Source organism: Astatotilapia calliptera, chromosome 10 (genome assembly GCF_964374335.1).
Source record: "Astatotilapia calliptera chromosome 10, fAstCal68.1, whole genome shotgun sequence".
In the NCBI taxonomy this organism is placed as follows: Eukaryota; Metazoa; Chordata; class Actinopteri; order Cichliformes; family Cichlidae; genus Astatotilapia; species Astatotilapia calliptera.
Genome location: NC_137431.1, coordinates 28,657,526 through 28,680,765, shown reverse-complemented (window position 1 = coordinate 28,680,765; position 23,240 = coordinate 28,657,526). Strand labels below are relative to the sequence as shown.

The window sequence follows — 23,240 nt, the reverse complement described above, 5'->3', positions numbered from 1 at the left end:
ATATATTTGGCCTACAACTTTTGGGAGTCCTCAAGAACTTTTTTGTATTTTAAATCATATTTTGGACCAACTTAAAAAAATAGGTTTACATTTTGTCTCTGGACGAGTATAATTTTTTTTTAAATGTATGTTTTTATTTTTCTGTGCATGGACTGCTTTCAAATTCAGGGGTGGGATACAAATGTTCTGCAACTGTAGAATTAACCATTAATAATCTGATGTACACCTTTAAATACGTGATTCTGTTGCATAAATGACATGTGTTAAATAGCCAATGCAATTCAAGCAACTTTTTTCTGATTTGACACAGAGGAAGTGCAACTGTAAATAAATAAATATTAATGCAGACGGGAAAAGCTGTCTTTTCAGGACAGGTTACAAGCCCAGTGTCTTATTTTGGTAACACTCGGAACTCATGCATTTAATTCCGGCTGGCTTGCACTGGTGTGGAAAAGATGGCTGCTTCGGCGGCAACGGCGAGTTCTTCCCCCGGTTTGTGTCCAAATTACGCTGTGATTTGCTCTTTTCTTGAGCGCTACGGAGCGTTGTTGGACTTGCCGGAGCTCACCTTTCCTCAGCTGGAGAGGTATCTGCAGGACACATCCTCAGGTAGGGTAGTAAAAGGTCCCGCTGCTCACGGGGAGGAGGAGGAGGAGAGACTTCACCGCTGCATTAATGATAATGGTAGCGAGCTAGCACGTAGCAGCTAATGTTAGCTGGCTGTGTGTTATTGTGTTGGTTTTTTAACATTCTCCTTCACTTAAATATAACTTAACTCCGCCCTGAAGCTGCCATTCGAGGTAGAAAACACGTCTGTGCTCATTCTGATCGTTATTCAGCTGCAAACGGGCCGAATTATTCGAGGTTTTCTGTCACTTTTTTAGCTTTTGAATTGGGCTTCATTTTTTTCCAAGCAGCCTTTATCTGCCGTTGTAACGTAAAACAACACAACACGCACACAAACATGCGGCCGTGACAGTGCTCGCGAGGCGGTGAACGTGGAGATAGCTCACGCAGCGCGGCGTGGATTCAATTAAGTGGTCTCCGAAGGTGTCAGTGTGTGAAACGAGCACGGATTTGTGCACTTTATTTACACTTAAAATATTTTGCCTTGTGGTGCTTCGCGCAGCTACCGTCAAGCCACACAAAAACAGAGGACAAATGCGTAGGCGCTTTCAAAATAAAATAACTTAAAGCCTTAGAAACGCAATAGTTTTGCTGGTTACTGCGGAACTATATGCGCGATTTTGATGTGAAATTAAATTAACTGTGACTTTTATTGTTTCCAAACTCTTAGCGATAACCACATCATAGAAAACGGTGTTTAAGAATTTCACGGTAATTAAGAAATTGTTCTCTTCTTCCGCTCTCGCTGCTAATTGTGGTCGACTTGACTGTTTTTCTTATCCCGTTGCGTCGATTAGCGCATGCGCGTCCTCATCTGAAAGTGTTCCTGATTGAGTGTGTATTAATTAGCATGTGCCATCACCTCGTGTGTTTTAAAAGGACACCACGGACACATTTTTTCTACGTTCGATATTCCCATTAATTATTGACAGTTTCAAGCTCAATGCTTTTATTTGATTAAAATTAGACTTTTTAAAAATATATATACTTAAAAAGTATATACTTTTTCAAATCGAGGGAACAATATATGTTGTTATAAGGATACAGTGTGTTGTATTTCTCCTAGAGGCCTTCCAGTGCATGTTGGTAAACAGAAAAAGGCGGGCATGTGTAAAGAATAAACTTGTTTTATGGGAAAAACAAAGATAAATAAGGCTCTGTAATGTGTTGACACTGACTCCCGCACAGCGAAGGATAGCATCAAGAGTGAAAGAGAATGTTTACAAGGCGGTAGTGAGACGTGCTATGATCTATGCACTAACAGAAAGACAGGAAGCAAAGCTGAAGGTGCGAAAAGTGAGAAGGATGGGCAGGATTAGGAATGAGTACATCAGAGGAGAGGCACACCTGAGATGGTTTGGATATGTGCACAGAAGGGATAGTGGATATACTTGACGAAGGATGTGGAAGAGGGAGTTTCCAGGCAGTAATTAAACAGGAAGACCACAGAGAAGGTTCACTGATGCAGTGAAGGAGGATGTGCAGATGTTCAGTGTGGTTAGTGAGGATGCTAAGGATTAGGTGAGATGGAGGCAGTTGGGCTCCTGTGGTGACCCCTATAAAGAAAGTAGGAGATGAAAATGAAGTATGTCAAATATTAATCCTATTTATCTGCGCATTTTTGACTTCGTCCTACATTTTATGTTAAGTCAAAGGCTTTTTGCTTTGTTTTTGGTTTAGATGGTTTGCTGCAGATGCTCTGATAAATGATTCTTTTGTTGTCAATTAAAACTCTTCATGAGCATCAATCAGAGCGAGCATCTCTCAGACTTGGTTTTATGTAAATATTACAGAGGGGAAACACTTTCATTGCAAAATAATGTTATAAAATAAAAAATGTATTTAATTAATTAAATGTGAGCTTTTAAAAAATGTAAACGAAGATGAAAAGATGAAGTTAATATCAATAAAATGGGCAGAAGTTCAGTAAGAAAAACATACAAGAATCAGGGTTTTTTCTTCTGCATTCACATGTTAGAAATTGTCAAAAGGGCCATATTTAGCATGAAAAGCCCAATAGCGTTACATAGACATTGCATACATTGTTGCCTGGCTGTTTTTGTCTGCACTCTGGTTTTTTTTTGATCAGCTTTTCCCACGATGCAATAAATTTCATCTCCAGTCACAGCAGCTGATGCTGTTAGGTAACAGCATCAGCTGTTACTTGCTTTACGGCTGTTTTACACTCTCCTCAACAGTTGTAGCATCACACCTAAAATGCCTTTCGGACGCTAACGGGTTTCTCTGTTTTATTGTTTCCGCAGTTCCAAAGCTGCTGGTTGATCTTCACGTTAAGTTGCTGAGGAAGATCGGCAAATCGGTGTCTGCAGACAGATGGGAGAAGTATCTCGTCAAGGTAAGCGGTTGACACGCAGCACAAAAGAAAAAGAAGTACCGCCACAGTGTTTTGGCACAGGACAATCTAGAATATTTATTTAACATTTAAAATAAATAGCGCCATATTCAGACAGCTCCTACTCCATCCAGAGTACCTAAAAGGGCTTCTTTCAGGAAGCTGAAATGTTCTTTCAGACTATTTTCTTTCTGTACTTTCACGGCCATTAAGATTAGCCAGACATCCAACCCCCCGCCTTTTTTTTTTTAAAATTTTTTTTACATTTATTTATTTATTTTTTTTGTAAACAAACAGCTTTCCAAAAACGTGCTTTTTAATAGAAAATACTTCCCACATGGTTAAGCAGATGTCTGGTTTTATAGAGATCATCTGGTTATTTAAAAACAAAACTTTAACGTTGCAGCATATCAACTTTGGGATCTACTAAACTGGGACTAGGTTGACAAATTTGGAAAATAAAACCCAGTTTAATAATCTGATGGACAGGTCTGTTTTATCAGAGAGACCCATCCTGCAGTAACCACTCTAGGAGCCGAAGCTGTTTGCATGAATAAACGGCAGTAATCCCTGCGCTCAGAGTAGAAAAAGGTACTCAGGGGGTGATGTCAGCAGGTGGTAGCAGGGTGGGCTCGTAATTTTTGCAAGGGGCCGCAGGAGAAACTGTGGCTGTTGTGGAGCCCACACCAATAAGGTGCTCAATGTTAGTGAGATGTAGATGTCACTGTTAGACAATGAAAATGTGAAGCAGGCATAGTAAAGTCATAATTTAATCAACAATTGAGAACAAAATGTGCATGTTTTTGCAAAATTATAAATATGTTATATTATAAATTATGCAAAGTGCTGTTGCTATTTTTGCTCCAATTACATCTTCTGCAGGTATTCAGTTTTTTTGTTTTGTTTTCTTCTTGTTAATTGAGAGAAAATTGAGTTGTTGGTTTTTGTTGATTTTTTTTTTTTTTTTTTTTTTTTTTTTTTTTGGCTTTAACAAGTGCTTTAAAGTCAGGTGCAGTGTCTGAGGTGTAAATGTGGGCAGGTGACTGTGACTGAGAGACCATCTGTGTCTGGATTAAACTTCATTACTGAGAACGATTGTTCACATATGAAGGCAAATTCAAAGAGAACCAACATCTTTTGAGAAGGTCTCCTTATGTGTAGAAAGTTTTCGGCACCTGCTGTCTACCAGTTACAAAGATACCAGTTTCATTTATGGTTTCATTTATTTCTCGTTATATTACATCCACTTCAGAAGGCCAAACATTTTCCTGTCAGATTTGAGCAGCCATTGGCTGGAACACCTGCCAGTTTGTCCCATTTCAGCCATAGCCCTTCCAAGCAACCGTTTACCTCTGTGAAGAAGTCACAGTCCCTTTCACTGAGTGCACTGCTGCCAGTTCCTCTGTGATCTTAAGTCTGTTGCTTACCACATATAGAAAGATCCTGTGTAGACAGACAGCACAACTCTCATCCACAGTCAAGGAGAAAAAAGTCACAATAGTCTGTTTTGTTTTTAAACTGGAGTTCCAGATTTCCTGCAGTGTCCTCACCTCAAGCAGTCTTGTTATGGTTCAGCTGGATTGGACACATTCTCAAATGCTTCTTCTGAAAACTTCTTGTATTTCTGGGTGTTTAGTCTCATAATGGTGATTGAAACTGCAGTCCTTAAACCCACCAGTCTGCTGTCCACAGACTAAACTCACAGCTTGACCTCCGACTTCAAAAGTCAGTGTTGTTGATTAAAAAAATCTTTTATTAGAGTGTATTTACAGTGATGCTGCATTTGCTTACTCACACATGAAAATGTAAAAATAAATGATCAGTCACCTTCAAAATCAAAGCAGTAAAAATGTGTTGTCCTTTCCCACAAAACTGCAAAAAACAGTAAGCCATTCTTTGATGGATACTTATCTTTGAATCCTAATTTCACACTGGCTGGTCAGGGACAGCCAAAAGGCCGAATGTGCCCCACAGGATGTACAATGCCCGGGTCTGCTTTTAAGATAATGTTTTTTAGTAGATTTAAAAAAAAAAAAAAAGTACAGGGACGGTTAACAATTTAGAAAAAATGAGGGAGAGGAGACAAATGGTCCCAGTAAACCAGCATGTGATGCCCTAAGGTGGTCGCCTCTGTTATTGTTTGCTATAACAATAAAGAACAGTTAAACACAAACATGCAAAAACACATAAGCACAAAAACACTGTGAAATAAAAGAAATGGGCATGACACACATTACGGCAATGTTTATATGTAAAATTTATGTTTTAAATAATCAGAATAGAAGTAACAGTTTTGACTGGCCAACCTCAGCCTCTCACTCTTGCTTTGTGTTTATTTCTCTGACCAAAAAATGTAACCATTGTTATATTAAGACTTGAGAGCCTGAAATATCATCTTTTTTTTTTCTACTGTCTCAGAAACATGACACTTTAAGTCATCTAAACGGAGGCTCTTATTTATTTTTTACTTTTTGTACTCAAGAAGTAACTGTGTACCCTCTATTAATTGACTAATGTCTCCAGTTTGACTTTTTTCTGAAAATAAAGGTTAAGCATGTGATGTATTTTAATGCCACTTTGTTGTGTTACTTGTTTCCCTTGCAGGTATGTCAGGAGTTCAACACAACCTGGGCGTGGGAACTCGAGCAAAAAGGATACAAGGAGTTGACGGTGGAGTGCAAGACGGGGATACTTAAAGTGAGTTTTTTGTTGTTGGTGGATGTCAGGATGGCCGTCCGGTTTCCTCTCCCCTATTAGATATTATAAATGAACATTTTCTCCTCCACTGGCCCGCTTTTACACACCTGTGTACATGCTGCAGGTATCACCCAAACATAGACGAGTGGGACAGCTGCAAATAGAGCAAAGTTCTCAAGAAGTCAGATTTAAAGATGTAGGCAAACATGTATTTTAACTTAATCTCCACTTGTTGCTTTGTAAAATAAACCAGGGGTGGGAGGAAGCAGCTAAAAAAGATTGCCTTTTGTCTAGCTCGAGTCGAAGTACTGGTTCTTCCCAGTGTAGCTTCATCAGCTCTCCACCTGTTGAAGGTTCTGGTTGGGGCAGAATGCAGACTGTGGCCACATAGTCAAACTTTCTGTAAGAAGTCCCTGAGCGAATGAAGTGACCCAGAAGTAGAAGCGTGGTAGCCTTTATAAGACCTGGTTGGGTTAATACATAGTGACGCAGTATCAAACTGTCAACGTAACTTAAGTGATTCAGTCCATGTAAATGTTAAATAATGGTGTATTTTCCCTTTCACACAGGCTGAGGTTTTGCACCTTCAGCTGAACCACGAATATTCAAGTTTCTGCTCTAAAATCTTTTAAAAATATAATTCTGTGCCTCTATGAGGTAGTTTGACTTTGTTTGTGTTTGAATAAACTTTCCTTTATTGGGCCTTTCTTTTTTCTGCAGTATTTGTGTGAGTGTCAGTTTGACGACAACGTCAAGTTCAAAACCGCCATCAACGATGAGGACCCAGATAAAATGCGCCTGCAGCCAATCGGCCGGGACAAAGACGGACAGATGTACTGGTTTCAACTGGACCAGGACAACAACGTGCGCGTTTATGTGGAGGAGCAGGATGACTTGGACGGGTCATCGTGGAAGTGCATCGTCAGGTAAAACGGACAGAAACGTCCTGCAGGTGTGAAATAAACGTTTGTTTGTTTTTATGTTTTTAAATATGTGTTCGTCTCTCTCCTTGCAGAGATAGAAACGATTTGGCCGAGGTTGTGGCTCTGCTGAAGACGCAGATTGATCCTGCGCTGTTGAAAAAAGAACAGGAAATGAAGCCTGAAGGTAAAAGAGTTTTTCAGTATAAAAACCAGCAGTTACAATTTTCTCTGGATTGCATTTTTAGTTCAGATTGTTGCAGAAATGTTTAGACTTCATTAGGAACCTACACCTGAATATTTGAATAATAATATCTTTGATCAACATGAGCTGCTGGCATAGCGCACGCTCAGAGCAGTGATTATCACACTTCAGTTGACCTCTCTTGTGCCAGTTGGATCATAATTTTCATACCCCCTTAGCAGCCCCCCCCCCCCCCCCCCCCCCTGTTTGTTTGTTTGTTTGTTTGTTTAGCGCTTTACTAGTCCCTAAGGACCCCAAAGCGCTTTACACATTCAGTCATCCATCCATTCACACACTGGTGATGGCAAGCTACATTGTAGCCACAGCCACCCTGGGGCGCACTGACAGAGGCTTGGTGGCGTGGTGCCCATGTGCACTTGTTTCTAATTTAATGCTGGTGTATATACTTTTCTCCTTCATAGATGTGTCTTATTATCTATATAATTATATAATCATCATTATCTATATAAATATATAAATTTGGAATTAATCTACTAAAAGTATGGTTTGTGGAGGCCACCATCTTGACGTGCCATCTTGAATACAGTGGCTGTTTTGCTGTTAACGTTTTATGTTTGTTACTAGAGACTGGCCACATGCGTAGTACACCAAAGGTGAAGAGGAAGAAAACTTGTAAGCATAGATATGTATTATCACCTGAGAAGGAGGCCAGCATCTGAGTAAAAGCTCAAACTCATCTCCTGAACTGAAATCAGGGCTTTAAAACAAAACATGCTCGCTTATTCCTGATATTGTCACAGCTATCAGCAGATTAGACCTGTGAGCCTCCCGTCTCTGGTCGTTTGACAATGAGGTGGTTAAACAACAACAGCAACTGGTTAAATGCTAACGTTATGTCAGCTAATGTCAGGCTGGAGTGTCCTATAAACCGCACCTTACACTTTATTTGCTAAGTATCTGATTCCAGCAATGTTAGATCCAGTGGCTAACAGCAGCTAACCGAGGCTAACAATGGCAAAAACAGCAGCGCGTACCAACAGAAGTTCAGGATAATCTCAACAACTCACCTCAGTATCGCTGTCAGAAGTGAGTTCTGCTGACTACTTGACTTGTATCGGATTTTCACATAGTTTTACATCCCACAGAGTAAATGGATGAGGACACCAGTCTACTCGCACTTAGATTAATTGAAGCCAGAGTTCTTTGTCCTACAGTGGCCACCGTAGTTGGGATTATGTGCTTAAATGGGAGAAGTCAGAAAACAAAACTCTGTTGACTTTAATGTGCAATCTACTGACACCATTGTGTCTTTAACACTAGATTATCTATGTTGATACATTTCACATGTGCACAATGATAAAGAAATTTAATGAAATTCCAAATGATGTGATGGCTTGAAATATTGCTTCAGACTGTAGAGGCAGAAAAGAGGTGTCACAACCAGAGTAAAGCTTTATTTATAGTAAATGATAAACAGACTGGCACTTACTTTAATTAATCACTCAAAGCTTTTACTACAAGTCTTATTCATCCAGCCACACACACACTCATACAGCAGTACTGAGCACCTTGTCTAACACTAATGAATGAACTGGGAGCACCTCAGGGTTTGGCATCTTGCTAGTTTAGACATAAGCAATTTTCTTGTTTTCATAACTTGGATGACAAGTATAAATGTAAACAAGGAAATCTTATACTCCACAAGGATTTAACGCAGTAAAATAATTTAGCCCTGCGACAGACTGGCCTGTCCAGGGTGTACCCTGCCTCTCGCCTGTGGTAGCTGGGATAGGCTCCAGGCTTTTTTTGTGCAAAGTCTTATATGTTGAATTGAACTGAGTATGTCATCTGTTCAAAGCCTCTCCCAGTCAGTGCTGTTCTTTCTGCCTGTCTCACTGTACATGATGTTATTAGCACAAACACTTTAAAATGATCATTTAGGACTTTAACAATAATACAGACAGCAATGTAGTCAAACATCTCAGTTAGTTTTATTGGGAATTAACTTTAACCTCTTAGGCTCCCAGGAGTTTTCTGAGCTTTCTGCTTGGAAATGAAATGACCAAAATAAATGAAGTATTTCTCTGCTATAACAAACTCTGTGTAAACAGTCTGGGTATCAAAATACAACTAACACTTGTGAGATGTCATCAGAGGTGTAAATAAGTTACTGTGACTCAAACATAGAAAAATTTTGTTTTTTTTATTTCACTCACCTAATTTATTTAAAAGTATTTTAAAGCATATAACACCTTTGAAAATATACTTTGGTTCACATTTAACTCCAGAAAATCATAAATCAAAATATGGATATTACCTGTCCACAGATTCATGGTGACGTAACTGCTCTTTTAACTGTTTGGTGTCTTTGCTTTGTTTGGTGGTTGTAGAAATGGTTTACACGAGCTTTTAGCTGAGATTCAGAGGTTTCTGCAGACACTACTTATGTCAGGACTTATATTTTTGACGTCTTGTTATAACCGATTAAACACAATCTCCTCCCTTTTGCCCCCATTTTTGGGGGTGTGGGTGCTTAACTAGTTACAAACAAACAAACAAACATCTGTCTCCTATTTTTGTGTCATATAGGAAAGAAGCATCAATATCTGATGAGAAGACTTAATTTAGCCTTGCTGTGTATTATTGTGGTGTTTGGGGCAGTTTTCTTGTTTTGTGGGGTGGTTGTTTTTTTTCCCAAGTGGAGATGAATATCTCTAACAAGTTGATTTGTTCGCGTTGCACATTGTAATTTTTAAGAGAAATGTGTTTTTTGAGTTACACTATATGCATATAAAGCAACAATTTCCCTTTTTTGGTATTTATTTTGTGTGGTGCATTTTTCTCTGTTTTAACAAACTGGAAAGAAAGTTCATTTAACTCGACTTAAGATGATTTGTTTTAATATTTACATGGTCTTACTGAGGTGATGCAAAGTGAAACATGCATTCTTTTTTTAGGTAATGTGCTGGAAAAGCTTGAAAATGGACCTTAAAAGTTTTTTAAAAAGTGCTTGAATTTGACCGTGAAAAATGTGTATGAACTCTGTCAAAATAAACCTCATATTAATCGACATTATTCTACTTACTTTGAGTATTTAAGTACATCAGAGCTCCTAATAGCCATTTAATCTTTTTGTTCTCCTTTTTTTTTGTATTTTGTTACAGGTGAGACCAGAAAGACTGAAGATACATCAGATGAAGACAGCAAAGACTCCACCAAGTCAGTCTCTCCAAAGCCGGAGAGCATTGAAAAAGTAACACAGAACACGAAATCTGAAAATTCAGAAGCAAAATCTGCACTAAATGGTGTCATTGAAGGTAAAGCGGAGGCAGAGCTCGACTCAGAAAATGTCAGTAAAAAAGCCCAGAACATCAAAGAAGAGCCGATGGAAGTTGTGGACACTAAATCTAACTCAAGTGAACAAACACCGGCCTCTGAGACGTTGTGTACATCAGTAAAGGAGGAAAAAGGGGAGGAACCGAAGAAGTCCAGTGCAGAGGAAATGCAGCAAGCCATGAAGAATGACCAGCAGGCCAAGATCCCTTTGAAAAAAAGGGGAATGAAGTTCAGTGAAGACTTTGATAAAAATAATGCCGTTATAGTGCAAAATCCATCTCTTTCTAATCTGAAGGAGGCTGCAAAAGACAACTCGACTCCTGACCAATCAAAGAAAGCGTTGAGTATAAATGATCATATTAATGGTGAAGTTACCCAATCAGAAAAAGGGTCACCAGAGCGAGTAACAGAAGCTGTGGAGAAATCTGTCGACATTAAAGAGAACGACGCTCCGACCACCAACGAGGAGGTTAAAAAGGACGAGCCACAGGGAGTCACCTCACACCAAGCGGATTTGGAGAAGAAAACTCAAGATGAAAAGGAAACGGAAAAAAGGGAAACATGCGAGTCTTCGCTGCCCCCGACAGAACCGACACCTTTATCTAAAGAGATAAATAATGCAGCAGAGAAATCCTCTAATCACGAAGAGCACGAAGAAATGAAAGAATCCAAACCAGCAGACACAGAGGAGTCTTGTAAGGTGAACAAGACAACATTAAAGGAAAGTCATAAAATATTAACTGCTGATGAGTCAGGGAACCTAAACTTAAATCATGAAGTCGAATCCAAAGAAGCCGAATCAAAAGTTTCAAAACAACCAGAGGAAAAGCTAGACTGCACAGACATGGACACGTCCGAGTCGAGTCAGACTAAAGAAGCCGAGGCGCCCGAAAATATAACGCACAAGCAAACAGATACGAGTGACTCTAAAGAGACTGGATCATCTGAGGGTAATGTAGAGAAAACTGATAGCTTTGCTCTGGAAGAGAAGCCTGAAAGCTGTAAGACAACAGAGACACAATCTGCAGACACACCAGAGAAATCTGTAGACTCTGAAACCTCGGAATCAAAGTCTGTCACTAAAAAAACAAGTGAGAAAGCGGAGGAAACAGCCAACACTAAGGAGAGTGTGGACCAGCCTGTTATCGAAAAGGTCGACAAGTCAGACTCATGTAAAGCTGCAGAGAAGCACGATGGCATCAAAGATGCAGAGATGGCTCCCACAGTCTGTGAGACAAAGACAGAAAAACCAGAAGACATAAAGAAAACTGTCAACTGTGAAGATGGTACGGTACGTGATGCTTCCAAGATAAGCGACTCTGTGTCTGGGCCTGTGGCTGCAGAGGCACAGGGCGCAAAACTCGATGTGACAAAACCACAAAAAGATGACAAAGCTGACATGAACTCTGTCGCACAAAAGCCAGCAGAGCAGCCATCTGAAGGGCAGGATAAAACGCCCAGCCCTGTTGAGAAGACAGATACCTCAGATGAAAAACCTGAGACTGAACAAGAGAAGGATTCTGAGAAAAACCCCAGCGCAATCGAGGCAGAGCATCCATCATCAGATAATAAAAAGGATGCTGACAGGGAAAGTGAAAAGGACACTGATAAAGAAAAGCTTTCAAACTGCAAAGAGGACTCCACAGCAGATGAACTCTCAAAAACTGAGGAGAGTAAGGGCAAAAGCGAGGATGTGGACTCTCAAGCGAAAAAAGATGTGGCGAATGGCAGTGAAGCTCCAGCAGATGTTCAGGAGGAGGATGTCTGCCGGAAAAACAAGCGCCCAGTCAACCGAAGGAAAGTTGAGCTCCAGCGGGAGGAGCGACAGGGGGACTCAGAGTCTGACACAAACGTGGGGAGATCCCTGCGAAGATCACCGAGGATCTCTAGGCCGACGCCAAAGGCAGTACAGATCCAGGACAAGAAGCAGGAGAAGTCGCAGGCGCCTCAGAAGCGCGACGAGGAGAAGGGTGAGAAGGAAAAGTGTGAAGACGAGGAGGACAAGGAAGAGGAGGTGGTGAAGGTCGTTAAGAAGAAGCCAAGAGAGAAAAAGACGGATCAGGAAGGCCAAACCAAACCCAAGGTAAGACCATGCATTCATTCCATGCACTGTATACAAAAGATGGACATAGACACTGTGACATTATTCCACATCTGAAACTTAGAGGTGAATGAGAAACTGAGGGACACTCATGATAGTCAGGAGTTAAGCCCACCCTAAGGTGTAACCTGCTTCATCAGCCTTTTTGACTTTTATTGGGGAATTTAAATTGATGACCATAAGAAAAAATATTAAGACTTGAAATGTCTTTCCTGTAGATTTCTGTAGTAGTGGTTTCTACCTGGTGGGCCATGAAGGTCCTGCAGTCCTTAAACTTGGGAATAACCTTTTTTTGCAGCCAGTGGAGTCGCCCTCTGCTGGCCACCAGAAAGAATGGAGGCTTAAGGTACTGCAGCCATGGCTTTGTCCATCTTTTATGTACAGACTGGTCATTTTCCAGATTGCACAGCTCTATTTTTCCTCCGTTAACATTTTCATTACTGCTTGTTTTAGGCGAGAAAGAGGCGAAGGGTTCGGTGGTCCAACACTCGGACGCGCCGCAGAAAGAAAGACTCGGAAGACGAGGACGAAAACAGCGACGAGGAGTCCAGCGAAGAAGACGAGAGCGAGGAGGAAGACGACAGCGATGAAGACTACAAGGTTGAGCGTACAAGAAAGAGGCGGAACCGTAACCGAGAAAGACGAAGCTCGGACTCCTCGACCTCATCCGACGAAGATCTACCTCCCAATGACGACCCTTGCAAACACTGCGGTCTTTCAAATCACCCAGAGCTGGTGGGTAACATCTGTAAAATCTCACCCGCATATATTTATATTGAAAAGAGACTCAAATTATAACAGCAAGGAGAGACTGGAATATTATCCAGAAAGGTTTTAACAATGAGACTTTAAGGGTGTTATTGAATCAGGGGGCAGTTTTTAGCCGTGAGGTTGGAAAAGAAACAAGTCCTGAGGCTCCTCCTAGTGGGGAGAAGGCAGAACAACGCTTTTTTTAAATTTTATTTATTTTTGTTAGATGTAAATATAGCCCAACATTTAATATCAGTACAAATATGAGAGGAAACTAGGGCAGCTGGGGAGTTCTTCGTTAAAGTCTGAAGCAGAAAAACGCCTCCTAACCGACAGTGATCTCACATAGAGTAGCATCGTCACTTTTGGCAAGCAGGAAAAAACAGTCACTGATTTATTTCCTCATTACTGTAGTTTGATTCTATGGGTTGTGCTAACTTTGCACTCTTCTTTCTTTGTTGAGAGAAATGCTTTTGTTGTGTTACGATCTGCCTGTATCTCTTTCTCAGATCCTGCTGTGCGATTCGTGTGACAGCGGCTACCACACAGCCTGTCTGAGGCCTCCGCTCATGATCATCCCCGATGGAGAGTGGTTCTGTCCACCCTGTCAGCATGTACGTACCAGTCAGTGCACTCAAAATTAAATGTATAGTTAGCTCAGTGTTTCTACATCTGTGGGGCGTCAACGACCGGGAGGAAAAAGACAGCGTAAACCACAAGTAAATGTGTTTTTAATGTAGATTAAAATAATGCAACAAGAGTCCACTGATGCTGTTTTTCACGTTTTTTTTAAGAAGTCTTAATGATGGCTTTAAAACTTGTGTGGTGTTTGATATCATGACGCTGAAGTGCAGTTTGAGAGCTACTGGATTAACTAAAGTTCAAATGTATCACTCGCCCCCCTCTGTAGAAGCAGCTCTGCGACAAACTCGAAGAGCAGCTCCAAAACCTCGACGCTGCTTTGAAGAAGAAGGAGCGGGCTGAGAGGAGGTGAGACAGTTTGTATTTCAGCTGCTGTTGAATTTAACAGTTTGTTTTACTTTGAAGCCAGTGGTTCCCAGTTTGGGTATGACTTTGAACCATTCCACATTACATACATATTTTTAAGGAAGGTAAACAGTCCTTTAGACGGTCTGCGTTTCCGCTGTGGCACAGACGTAGCAACAGCATCTTCCCACAGAATTGAGTGGAGATGGACAAATATAAATACAATACAATTTGAAAGTAAAATTGAATCAATTTTTGTTCTATTTCCACTCTCTGATTTGAAATCTCTCTGGACTTCAGCAGTGGTGTAACAGGTCTTTCCAGAAAGCAAGAAAAAAAAAAAAAAGCCTGCACCTGTTAACTGTTAGTTTTTCACCTGGCTTCATTTGGAGCTTGTTGCGGTGGTTTCCCGTTCAGTTGAGGAAGAAAGATTTTGTGAACGCAACCTACTTTTTGCCTACAGTGACGTAACGTGACAGGAATCATTTGTAAGTCAAATGGTGATTGGTTGATAAGTGGGCTTGACAGGAAGTAAGCAGCAGTAGAGTTCACCATAAAGGGAAAGCAATTCACAAAAATGTCACAGAGCTGCTGCAGAGTAAATTTTTTTCATTGGTTTTAACATTTTAGAAGCTAAAACAAGAATATCCCACAGGCATGTTTCTCTGTACATTTTTGACACTGCCCCCTGGTGGTATTATACAGCTGTGCACAAGAATAGTGCACACCCATGGTGTTGCCTTGAAGGTGCAGTACTCTCAAAAACCATTTTATTTCCTGTGCTGGAAAAGATCTCTGTTATGTAGTGTTATGAAAATCCTGTCCACTTTCTGTAGATGTGTATTCCAGCTTTTACTCTGAAATTGCAGCTCTTTAACTAAGCACTGCAAAGCTTTTACAAGTTTGCACTATTTGACAAACAGGACACTCGGATTAACTTTTTTGTGTGATCATCTTACTGTGTTTTTCTTCTCCAGGAAAGAGCGTCTGATTTATGTTGGAATCAGTGTCGAGAACATCATCGCGCCCTCTGTGAGTACTTAGTGAGGTCATGGGGTCTTAAATAAAAACAGAAAAAAACATTGACTGCTGCTGATGTTTGTGAATGTAAGTGACGCTGAACTCTTTCCAGGTTGAGGTCGAGGAGGAAAAACCAGAGATCATTATCAAAGAGAAGAAAGAAACAAAGAAGAGTAAGAGCTGGGGTCGGAGGTCAACGAGGGCGAAGAAAACCATCAGCTACAGGTACGAGACATACTATTTTGCTGCATGTTCAGGCAACCAGTCCATATCAGTTGATGTTGATGACATCAGTGTTTGTAGCTAGTAGCCAATCACGGATAATATATAATTTCTATAGAGCCGTAGTCATCATAAGAAAATCTTGCCTACTCCACAAACAGTTGATGGCCTGGGTTTGTTGGATAAGCTCGATCTGCCACAGTGTGGGGAGTTACATCTGCCTGCCAGATGTTTTCTTTGGGGGGGGTTGTTTTGTTTGTTTGTTTGTTTGTTTTTTACCCTAAATAAATCATAAAAAGATTACCTATTATTTCCAGTATCTAGAAAATAAAAAATCGTAAAAGGTTTTGTTTACTGAAAACAGACCCTGGTCGACATGGGGGGTGCTGAATGTGCATCTGTGTGAGATAAATGTTATCACATCTCTTTTGCTGTGAGCCATTTAGGGTGTTTTCACACCTATAGTCGGTTTACTCTGGCCCAAATCAGTTTGTAAACTTCTAGCTTTTTCCTTTGATTTGGTTTGTTTTCACACAGAGAAAATTCTACGTTAATGTTCAGTCTGCTTATTGGCCAGGAGTGTCTGGGCTCGACCAACAAAAGTAAACAGGAACAGGAAGGTGCTGTGTTCTGGGGTACTCAAGAAAACGGAGAATTTAGGTTCATTTCAAAGCTCGTTGCTAGCCTGTAAAGACCTTTGCAGCTCTGTAGTAGTTTTTATTTTTCTTTTCTTTTCTTTTTTTAAACTCAAACTTGTAATGTACACCTAGTCGCACCTAGTAGTTGGTTCGGATCGCAGTCGGATCAGGTTTGCACCATAAACAATTGTGTTGACTTCATTTGAAACTGCATTAATCCCACCCCCTCTAAAAACTCTCCGTGCGGTTGTTTTGGTCAGCACCTGAGTGCGATTGCCAAACCACAGTTTGATTTAAACGGACTAAACGCTGCAGGTGTGGAAACACCCTTGGAGTCAGTCGGCAGTTGGACAGGTGATTGTGTTATTATTGGCAGAGACGCATTTAAATTCTCCAGGCAGCAAAAAATATTCTTGTCTGTGTTGATGTAAACTTTGCAGATTTGATGAGTTTGACGAGGCCATCGAGGAGGCTATCGAAGAAGACATCAAAGAAGCAGAGGGTGGAGGTAGGAGGAGAAGAAACTGTACTGTGTACTTTGCTGAAAATATTTCTGGCTCTGAAGATCAACCCAAAATCTGAAGCTCATTTAACATGTTGTATCCGTCTTGTTTGTAATGCAGAAGAATGTAGCAACTTGTCATATTTACACAAGAAGCGGTTCAAATGTGAAAGATGTGAAGTTTTTAATATAACTGAGGTGTTTTTGCAGGAGCGGGTCGGGGTAAAGATATGGCCAACATCACAGGGCACAGAGGGAAGGATATTTCTACCATCCTACAAGCCGAGGAGGGCAAGGAGAACGGCCAGCCGCCGCGACCCAGCGCCAGCCAGCGCAGGAAAAAACGCCGGCGACTCAACGACCTGGACAGCGACAGCACCGTGGACGAGGAGGAGAGCGAGGAAGAGTTTCGCCTCAGTGAAAGGTACAGTTTGACTTTTGGTTTCCAATCTCATAAATCTGTCAGTTTTGTTCACCAGACGCTGAACTCTCTCTGCGTTCGCTTGTTTGCTCGGATGCAGCTCAGAAGAAGAGTTTGTTGTGACGGACAACGACACGGAAGCTGAATCGGAGGCCGACTCCAACAACAGCGACTTTGGCAGCAACGGTAGCGGTAGGCATCGAAAGTCTTCGCGGAGCAGACTGCTGACATGCAGACGGAGCTCCAGAAAGCGGCGGCGACCGAGAGGGTACTCGGATGATGAGGAGGACGAGACGGATGATGACGATGAGGATGAAATAGGTATATCTGTTTTACGTTATACTCTTTTTACTTATTCTCTAAAACCTGAAATAAAGAGATGACTACAGGTTAAAAGGTGCAAGTTGTAGTTGAGTTGTCTGCCCCACAGAGCATCTTTGCTTATAACCAGAAGCTTCAGACCTTAGATCGCTTCTGAAACGCTGCTATTACAGTACTTAAACCCAGAAATTACTCGCAGAGACCTAACACAAATATTTGAGGTTGGAGCCCCCGGTAAAACTATAAACAAGACTAATGATAAGCTCAACTAGTAACTAGTACACAAAACTGCAAAGAAAGTTAAGAGAAAAGACAAGTGCTGGTGCAGGAAAGAGACCCAGCATTAACCCTGCTCTTGATGGTGAGCCTCCTTAGGATGAACTACAGAAACAGAGCAGGTTAAAAAGGGGATGCGTCTGGGTACACAAGCAAGTCAGAATTACAGTTTAAATGTCTGAGCACAATGTCATTTAAAATTTGTTTCTAAGAATATTCCTGCTGCAGGTCATCCTCTGATTTTTAACCGCTTCTTTGTTGTTTTTTTGTGCGTTTCTGTGCAGTGACCGAAGGCTCCAGTGAGTACAGCGACAGTGATCTGGATATGAGCCGCCGGCGGTCGAGGCGAAGCCAGAAGAAGCAGGTTAACTACTGCGAGACGTCCGAGTCTGAAGGCTCTCAGGCCGAAACCAACCAGGCCAAAACGAAACCCAGACGTCAGCAGGAAAGCTCCGACAGCGACGGTCAGTCAGAAACACTTGAGTGATTGATTAATCTATTTAGATTAGTAATTAATCAGATGAGTTAAAAGTGTGGAGAGCAACTTTGGTTTCCACTAATTTATCTTAAAATATTTTGTGACTTACTGTTAAAGGTAAGAATAAAAATCAAACTTTCAAACTCATTGGGTCTGTATTAATAACAAATCCTTTAAAACAAATACAAAAGTTTGGTGTCTTTCTAAAAAAGAACTTTTTCATCCAGTTTTGATAATATTCAGCAGATTGCAGTATCTAAGCTTTATTAACTCCTCCTGTACCCATGACATCTCTTTGATCTTAAAATAGTTAAGACCAGAGTCACCACATAAATCACACCAGCTTAGAGACTGGTTCATGACCAGCCGGCACACCTGCCATTCACGAGGGAAAACTTCCGTGTAATTGCTTTGGATGCTTGCACATTTACTGTTAGTAGAGGTGATGGACTTACAAACGGAGCTGCTCTCTGAGCTGTAGTGAAACTCAAAAGTATGACCCAAATCATAAACTGAGAAAGTTGCATAACTTTTACTGCGAAGGCGAGCTTTTACTGGTGACCAGGAGTAGTACACCTCAGTCTCCTTGTAGCCACACCTATGGTATCAATTTTAAAGTCTTTTTCTTTTTTTTAAGTTGACCTCTGACCTCTCTGAGATTTTAACTCATCCAAGATTTTTGGTAGTTTAGTTTTTTAATAGTATCAATTTGAAACTCCTATGTGGCCTCATTGTTGATTTGGTGAATGACCTTTTATGGGTGAGGTGTTTAAAAACTGCAGGCAACCCCAGCAATCTCCTAGAAACCAAAGCAATTGTTGGTGCTTTTTTCGGTGCAAAACAGTCTTCGCATCCAATTTCACCCTGTGAGATGGCAGACAACTGTCAAGCAATGAGCTCTTGATGTCATGTGAGAAACTTCATTTTTAACCCTGACAAAGTGCATTCACTTTCAGCACCATGGACAGCGACAGCAGAGAAGTGTTGGTTTAATGCAGTCTTTTAGAGATGAAGCTGTTTCAAACTCTTCCTCAATTTATTTTATTTAAATTCTGACTGTTTGACTGACACACACACACACACACACACACACACAGTCTTATTTCATTATTTGCATCAGTTTTAAGTTGCTGAGTTTTAACTGATTGAAAAACAAAACGCGTAAATGAGGCAATGTTGACGTGAACATGATTGATGACAGCAAGACTAAATGTGACTCTTGTTTTCTCTTCCCAGCGAGTTTCTCCAGAGACTCCGAGGAAGATTCGAGGGATTGGAGGTCGAATAGAATCTCATCGGAGGAAGATTCCCGGCAGCGACGCAGACGCCTAGCGCTAAAACGCAGGAGAGCGTCGGAAGATGACGACTCCGACGAGGACTCGGACGAATCTTCCGAGGAGGATCGACCCATCCGTAAACGAGTGAACCGCATCGACTCGGATGACGACGATGACGACGAGCAGCAGGAGGAGAAGCCGAAGGAGAAGAAAGCAGAGGAGGAGTCAAAGGGAACAAATGCATTGGACTGTGGCCTGGTAGAGCTGCCGCCCGCCAACGGGCAAAGCCCCATAAAGAGCCTCGAGGGTATCATCAACCGGCCCGCTGCCACCATCGCTACCATCACCGCTCCAGGCATTATCCCACATCTGGAGCCGCCCAAAAGCATCAGTGCCACACCGGCTGCTGCCATAGCACCAAACGGGCTGGTGGGGCAGGACATTGCGGCACAGGACGATGACGAAGACGACCTGTTAGGAGTCACAGACCTCGTGGACTACGTCTGCAATAATGAACAATTGTAAAAACAAAAGTGGTGTACTGTTTGTTTGGTTTCTTTCTTTTTTTTTTTTTTTTTTGGTGGTATTGTATTTTTATATTGCTTAACTTTATTATTCCCTCCCATGCCAACAACTCCTCCTCCATGTCCGTTTTTCTCATGTCACCTGGAAGCCTGGACCCCACCCCCACACCTCCAGTGTGACGCTGTCCCCATGGGATCCTGCAGCCAATAAGTCCACCAACATATCATTCCTCATTTGTCTGGAAATAACCAGTTGACCCGCCGAAGCACCGTCGTCCCCCCCGGTTGTCGTCATCGTTGTCCTGTTTTCAGTTTTGGTTTTGATCACTTTTGGCTCTGAAACTGGGGGAAAAGTTAGTCTGTTTGAAAGCTGAATAACTTTTAAAAAAACAAAACAAATCATTCCATAATTGGCACCAAGTTCTGGACATCTGTTTATCATTTTATGGCTTTTTAAAGAAATGCAATCATGTTGATTGAAACGCACTTCACCGGGCAGGGTTAGATGAGATGATAGACGCGGCCGTTTAGCTCTGCACAAACACGGCGCGATGAGCTACAAGAAAGCGGGTTTAGCTTGTTAGTCTGCTTTAATTAACCAGCGGGCACGCTGACCTTTCACAGCAGCTTTTAGCACCAGATGTTTTTTTTTAACGTTAACAAACATGCTTCCAACGTTACAATCGACGAAAGCCGGGGCAGTCGTGGTGCGGCACTAATTTAGAGGTTTTTGTTCGTTAATACTTTTAAAACAATGTATGTTTAATTTCCTAAACATGATATTTTCAGTCAAATCCACCTGTGGGCATTTTTAAAGCTCTTTCAAGCTCACTAATTAACCCTTTATGGCCCGTTTGTTGCAGGTGGAGCTTTAGAGGAGCTACAGGTGGATTTTCGGTTTTTAGGCTTTGTGCTGCGCTAACATGAGCTACTGCTTCATGTGAGGGATGTATTTGATAAGTTATTGGTTCTTTCTGATCATATCCGGTGTGTATTTTGTTATTAAACCACGCCCCCCCCCCCCCCCTTTTTTTTTGTCAATGTTAATCAGTCAAATATACCCCCCTCCTTTTCATCGTATGAAGGTGTGAATGTATATATGTGACCAACCTTCGTTCGTCCCCCCCTTGAACCTAATTTTTTGTCGTTGAATGTTAGAGTAGCTTTTGTATATTGTATACATATATAATTATTTTAACTACACGCGCACTGCCATCAGCATCAGAGGTTGAACTTTCAGGTTATAGTTTGTTTGGAGAAACCAAATCAAAAGGTGAAACTCTCCTTCCCTCCTGATCCAGACTAGCCTCTTCTCATCGCTTTCATGTGATTCATGGTTTCAGTAAATCTATATTTTTTTTTTTTTGTATATCTAAACATTTATTTGTTGTTGTCTCTTTGAGGAAATAATGTAAAGTGTCTTATTTTCTTTGTGGGTGGAGATGCCTGCAGGTCTTTAGATTTTTAGTATCTTTAAATGGATGAAGGAGTGTTAGGGTTTACATTAAAGAATGGGGTTAAAATATCCAGAAAAAGATCACCTAGTTGAAGCAAAATAACTCCCTGGTTTGACTTTTTAAAAACATCCTTTGAATATATATATTTTTTAATGTAGACGTAATACTCCTTCGTTATAAACAACACTCGGCTCTGAAAGCCTGTTTTCTCTCTTATTCCACTCCCCTGGATCTTCCTGTTTCCTCTGACATGAGCCGTTTCCATAATCCTGAGCTCAGGTTCGGATCAGATCAGGATCATGAAAACCAAACTGTTTTAAAGCGATGTGTCGGGTTGCAGGGGAACAGGGGGGGGGGAAAGGCAAACCAATGACTTCACTGACCTCTGCTGGAACCAGTCTGTGTGTATATCTGTAGTTTTTGCTGTAATATATTTAGAGGCATTTTTTTAACCATGGAAAAATATATCGAGCAATTCTTTGGGATTGCATGAGTTTCTTATAGTTTTCTTTTGTAGGGAAGTAATATTGGCACAACAGTTTTTGTAAGAAAATCGCAAAAAAAAACCCCTCTGGCATGCTTTCAGGATCTCCTGACCTGGTGCATTTGTGCTGAGGGACTCGTGAAGTAGGCGTGTTAATTTGCAGTGAAACTGCATACGGGGTAAGCATGCGCTGACTTGCTAAAGCTCGAGGGGGAAGAACGGGACGTCGCCGTGGAAAATAATCAAGGACTGAGAGGGAGTGAAGCCTGTTTGTAAAATATTTTGTAAATTAGTCTCAGCATGGTCTTCAGAGGATAAACCACTATTTATCATACCGTTTTGATACTGGCCACGGCCAAAATGACTTCCAAGACAAAAACCTATACGTGCTGCTTGCACAGCATAGGCGTCTATACACGATATTTAGCTTTTAGATTAGCTGGGCAGAATATAGAAACCCGGTTCTACAGACGTAACAGAGGTGCGTGTCCTGGTGGGTCGAGACGGAGCAAAGGAGTGTCTGTGTGCTGTGTGTAACCCTGTTTATATTCTCCACAGAGATAAGGAGAATGTATAAATGTGTATCTCATGGTTATGAAATAACCCGTAGCGAGACCTGCATAGGGATGGAGAGAAATAAAAGCTTAATAAAGAGAAAGAGGTCTGTGCCAATGACTGAAGTGTTAACAGTTTCCTATTTACCTCATGATGAATCTGGGAGGAAAGACACCCTGTCCACTGTGTATAGATCCTTGTAGACTGGTTGGTGACGTTTTGTCCGCTCCCTACATTTTATTTTATTTTTTTTGGTTAACTTTACTGTTATTTCTTATGAATCCGATCTTGTACATTTGTCATAATAAAATGGGTTTTAAGCCTGATGTCGACTGTGCTCGTTTTACAAATGCAAAACATGCACAAACAGCTGACCCTTATAACGCTTAAAATACATAAATGATACATAAGAAAATAAAAACAGGCTAGAAACGAGTTGCAGTTGCACCCTTTGTTGTTTGAGCTGCCAACAAGACATGAACATGTACCAAAAAGCCCTTGACCTCCCTGCCTCACAAACACATAAATAAATACTGAGCCCACCATAGAAAAACATTAAAAACTGAATTAAGGAAGAAGAGACTCCCTGAAAACATTAAATAACTGCAATAAAGCACAATGTATAATAAAGCAGTCTAACCCTGGAGTGTTTATCGAACCTTGTGGAAATTTAAAAAAATTAAATATAAATTTGCATATATGAGCTTTAATTTCTGTCATTTTTGCTACATCTGACATTTTATTGTTTAGCTTAAATAAACAATATATAAAGGGGTTAGGGTCAGCTCTTCAGGATGCCTTTTCCACAGACGTAGGTCACAGTGACATAAATTGTCTCACTGTGGGTTTTACCGCTGACTTTGGGGAAAATTAAAAGCCCCGACCTGGAGGTTTCTGGTCCTAAAGTGCAGACGACCAAGGTTTAAAAACAGCTTTGTTAAATCTGTTGTGTTGACGCTTCTAATAGGCCCATAATATAAAAGCAGTTCAGATCCTTCACATGACTGTCACACTATTGACTATTTTATGTATTTTATGACTATTGCTCCTTTTGTCTTTTTTTGCGAGGTGACCTTGGGATTTTGAAAG

The 23,240-nt window shown here is 41.0% G+C and overlaps 1 protein-coding gene across 2 annotated transcripts; it reads left to right on the top strand.

The window, feature by feature from the left end:
• The first annotated feature begins 418 nt into the window (after nt 1-418).
• Nucleotides 419-19,664, top strand: rsf1b.1 (remodeling and spacing factor 1b, tandem duplicate 1). 2 transcript variants are annotated; one of them, XM_026181828.2, is made up of 17 exons: nt 419-609; nt 2,892-2,983; nt 5,585-5,677; nt 6,398-6,603; nt 6,693-6,784; nt 9,967-12,221; nt 12,538-12,585; nt 12,693-12,974; nt 13,499-13,603; nt 13,900-13,979; nt 14,954-15,008; nt 15,109-15,221; nt 16,297-16,364; nt 16,569-16,782; nt 16,880-17,100; nt 17,661-17,840; nt 19,091-19,664. In XM_026181828.2, the coding sequence occupies exons 1-17, from the start codon at nt 456-458 to the stop codon at nt 19,654-19,656; spliced, it is 4,824 nt and encodes a 1,607-aa protein (XP_026037613.2). In that variant the 5' UTR covers nt 419-455; the 3' UTR covers nt 19,657-19,664. The 2 variants fall into 2 exon arrangements, with proteins under 2 accessions (XP_026037613.2, XP_026037614.2); XM_026181829.2 differs by lacking the exon at nt 12,538-12,585 and having other exon boundaries at nt 420-609.
• The last annotated feature ends 3,576 nt before the right edge of the window (nt 19,665-23,240 follow it).

What these genes read in the sequence shown, in the direction of transcription:
- rsf1b.1 (XM_026181828.2), top strand. Translation starts at nt 456, where the DNA reads ATGGCTGCTTCGGCGGCAACGGCGAGTTCTTCCCCCGGTTTGTGTCCA. An exon ending in AAGGCCAAACCAAACCCAAG is followed by an intron (nt 12,222 to 12,537) that starts GTAAGACCATGC and finishes CTTTTTTTGCAG; the next exon opens with CCAGTGGAGTCGCCCTCTGC. An exon ending in TCTGTCCACCCTGTCAGCAT is followed by an intron (nt 13,604 to 13,899) that starts GTACGTACCAGT and finishes CCCCCTCTGTAG; the next exon opens with AAGCAGCTCTGCGACAAACT.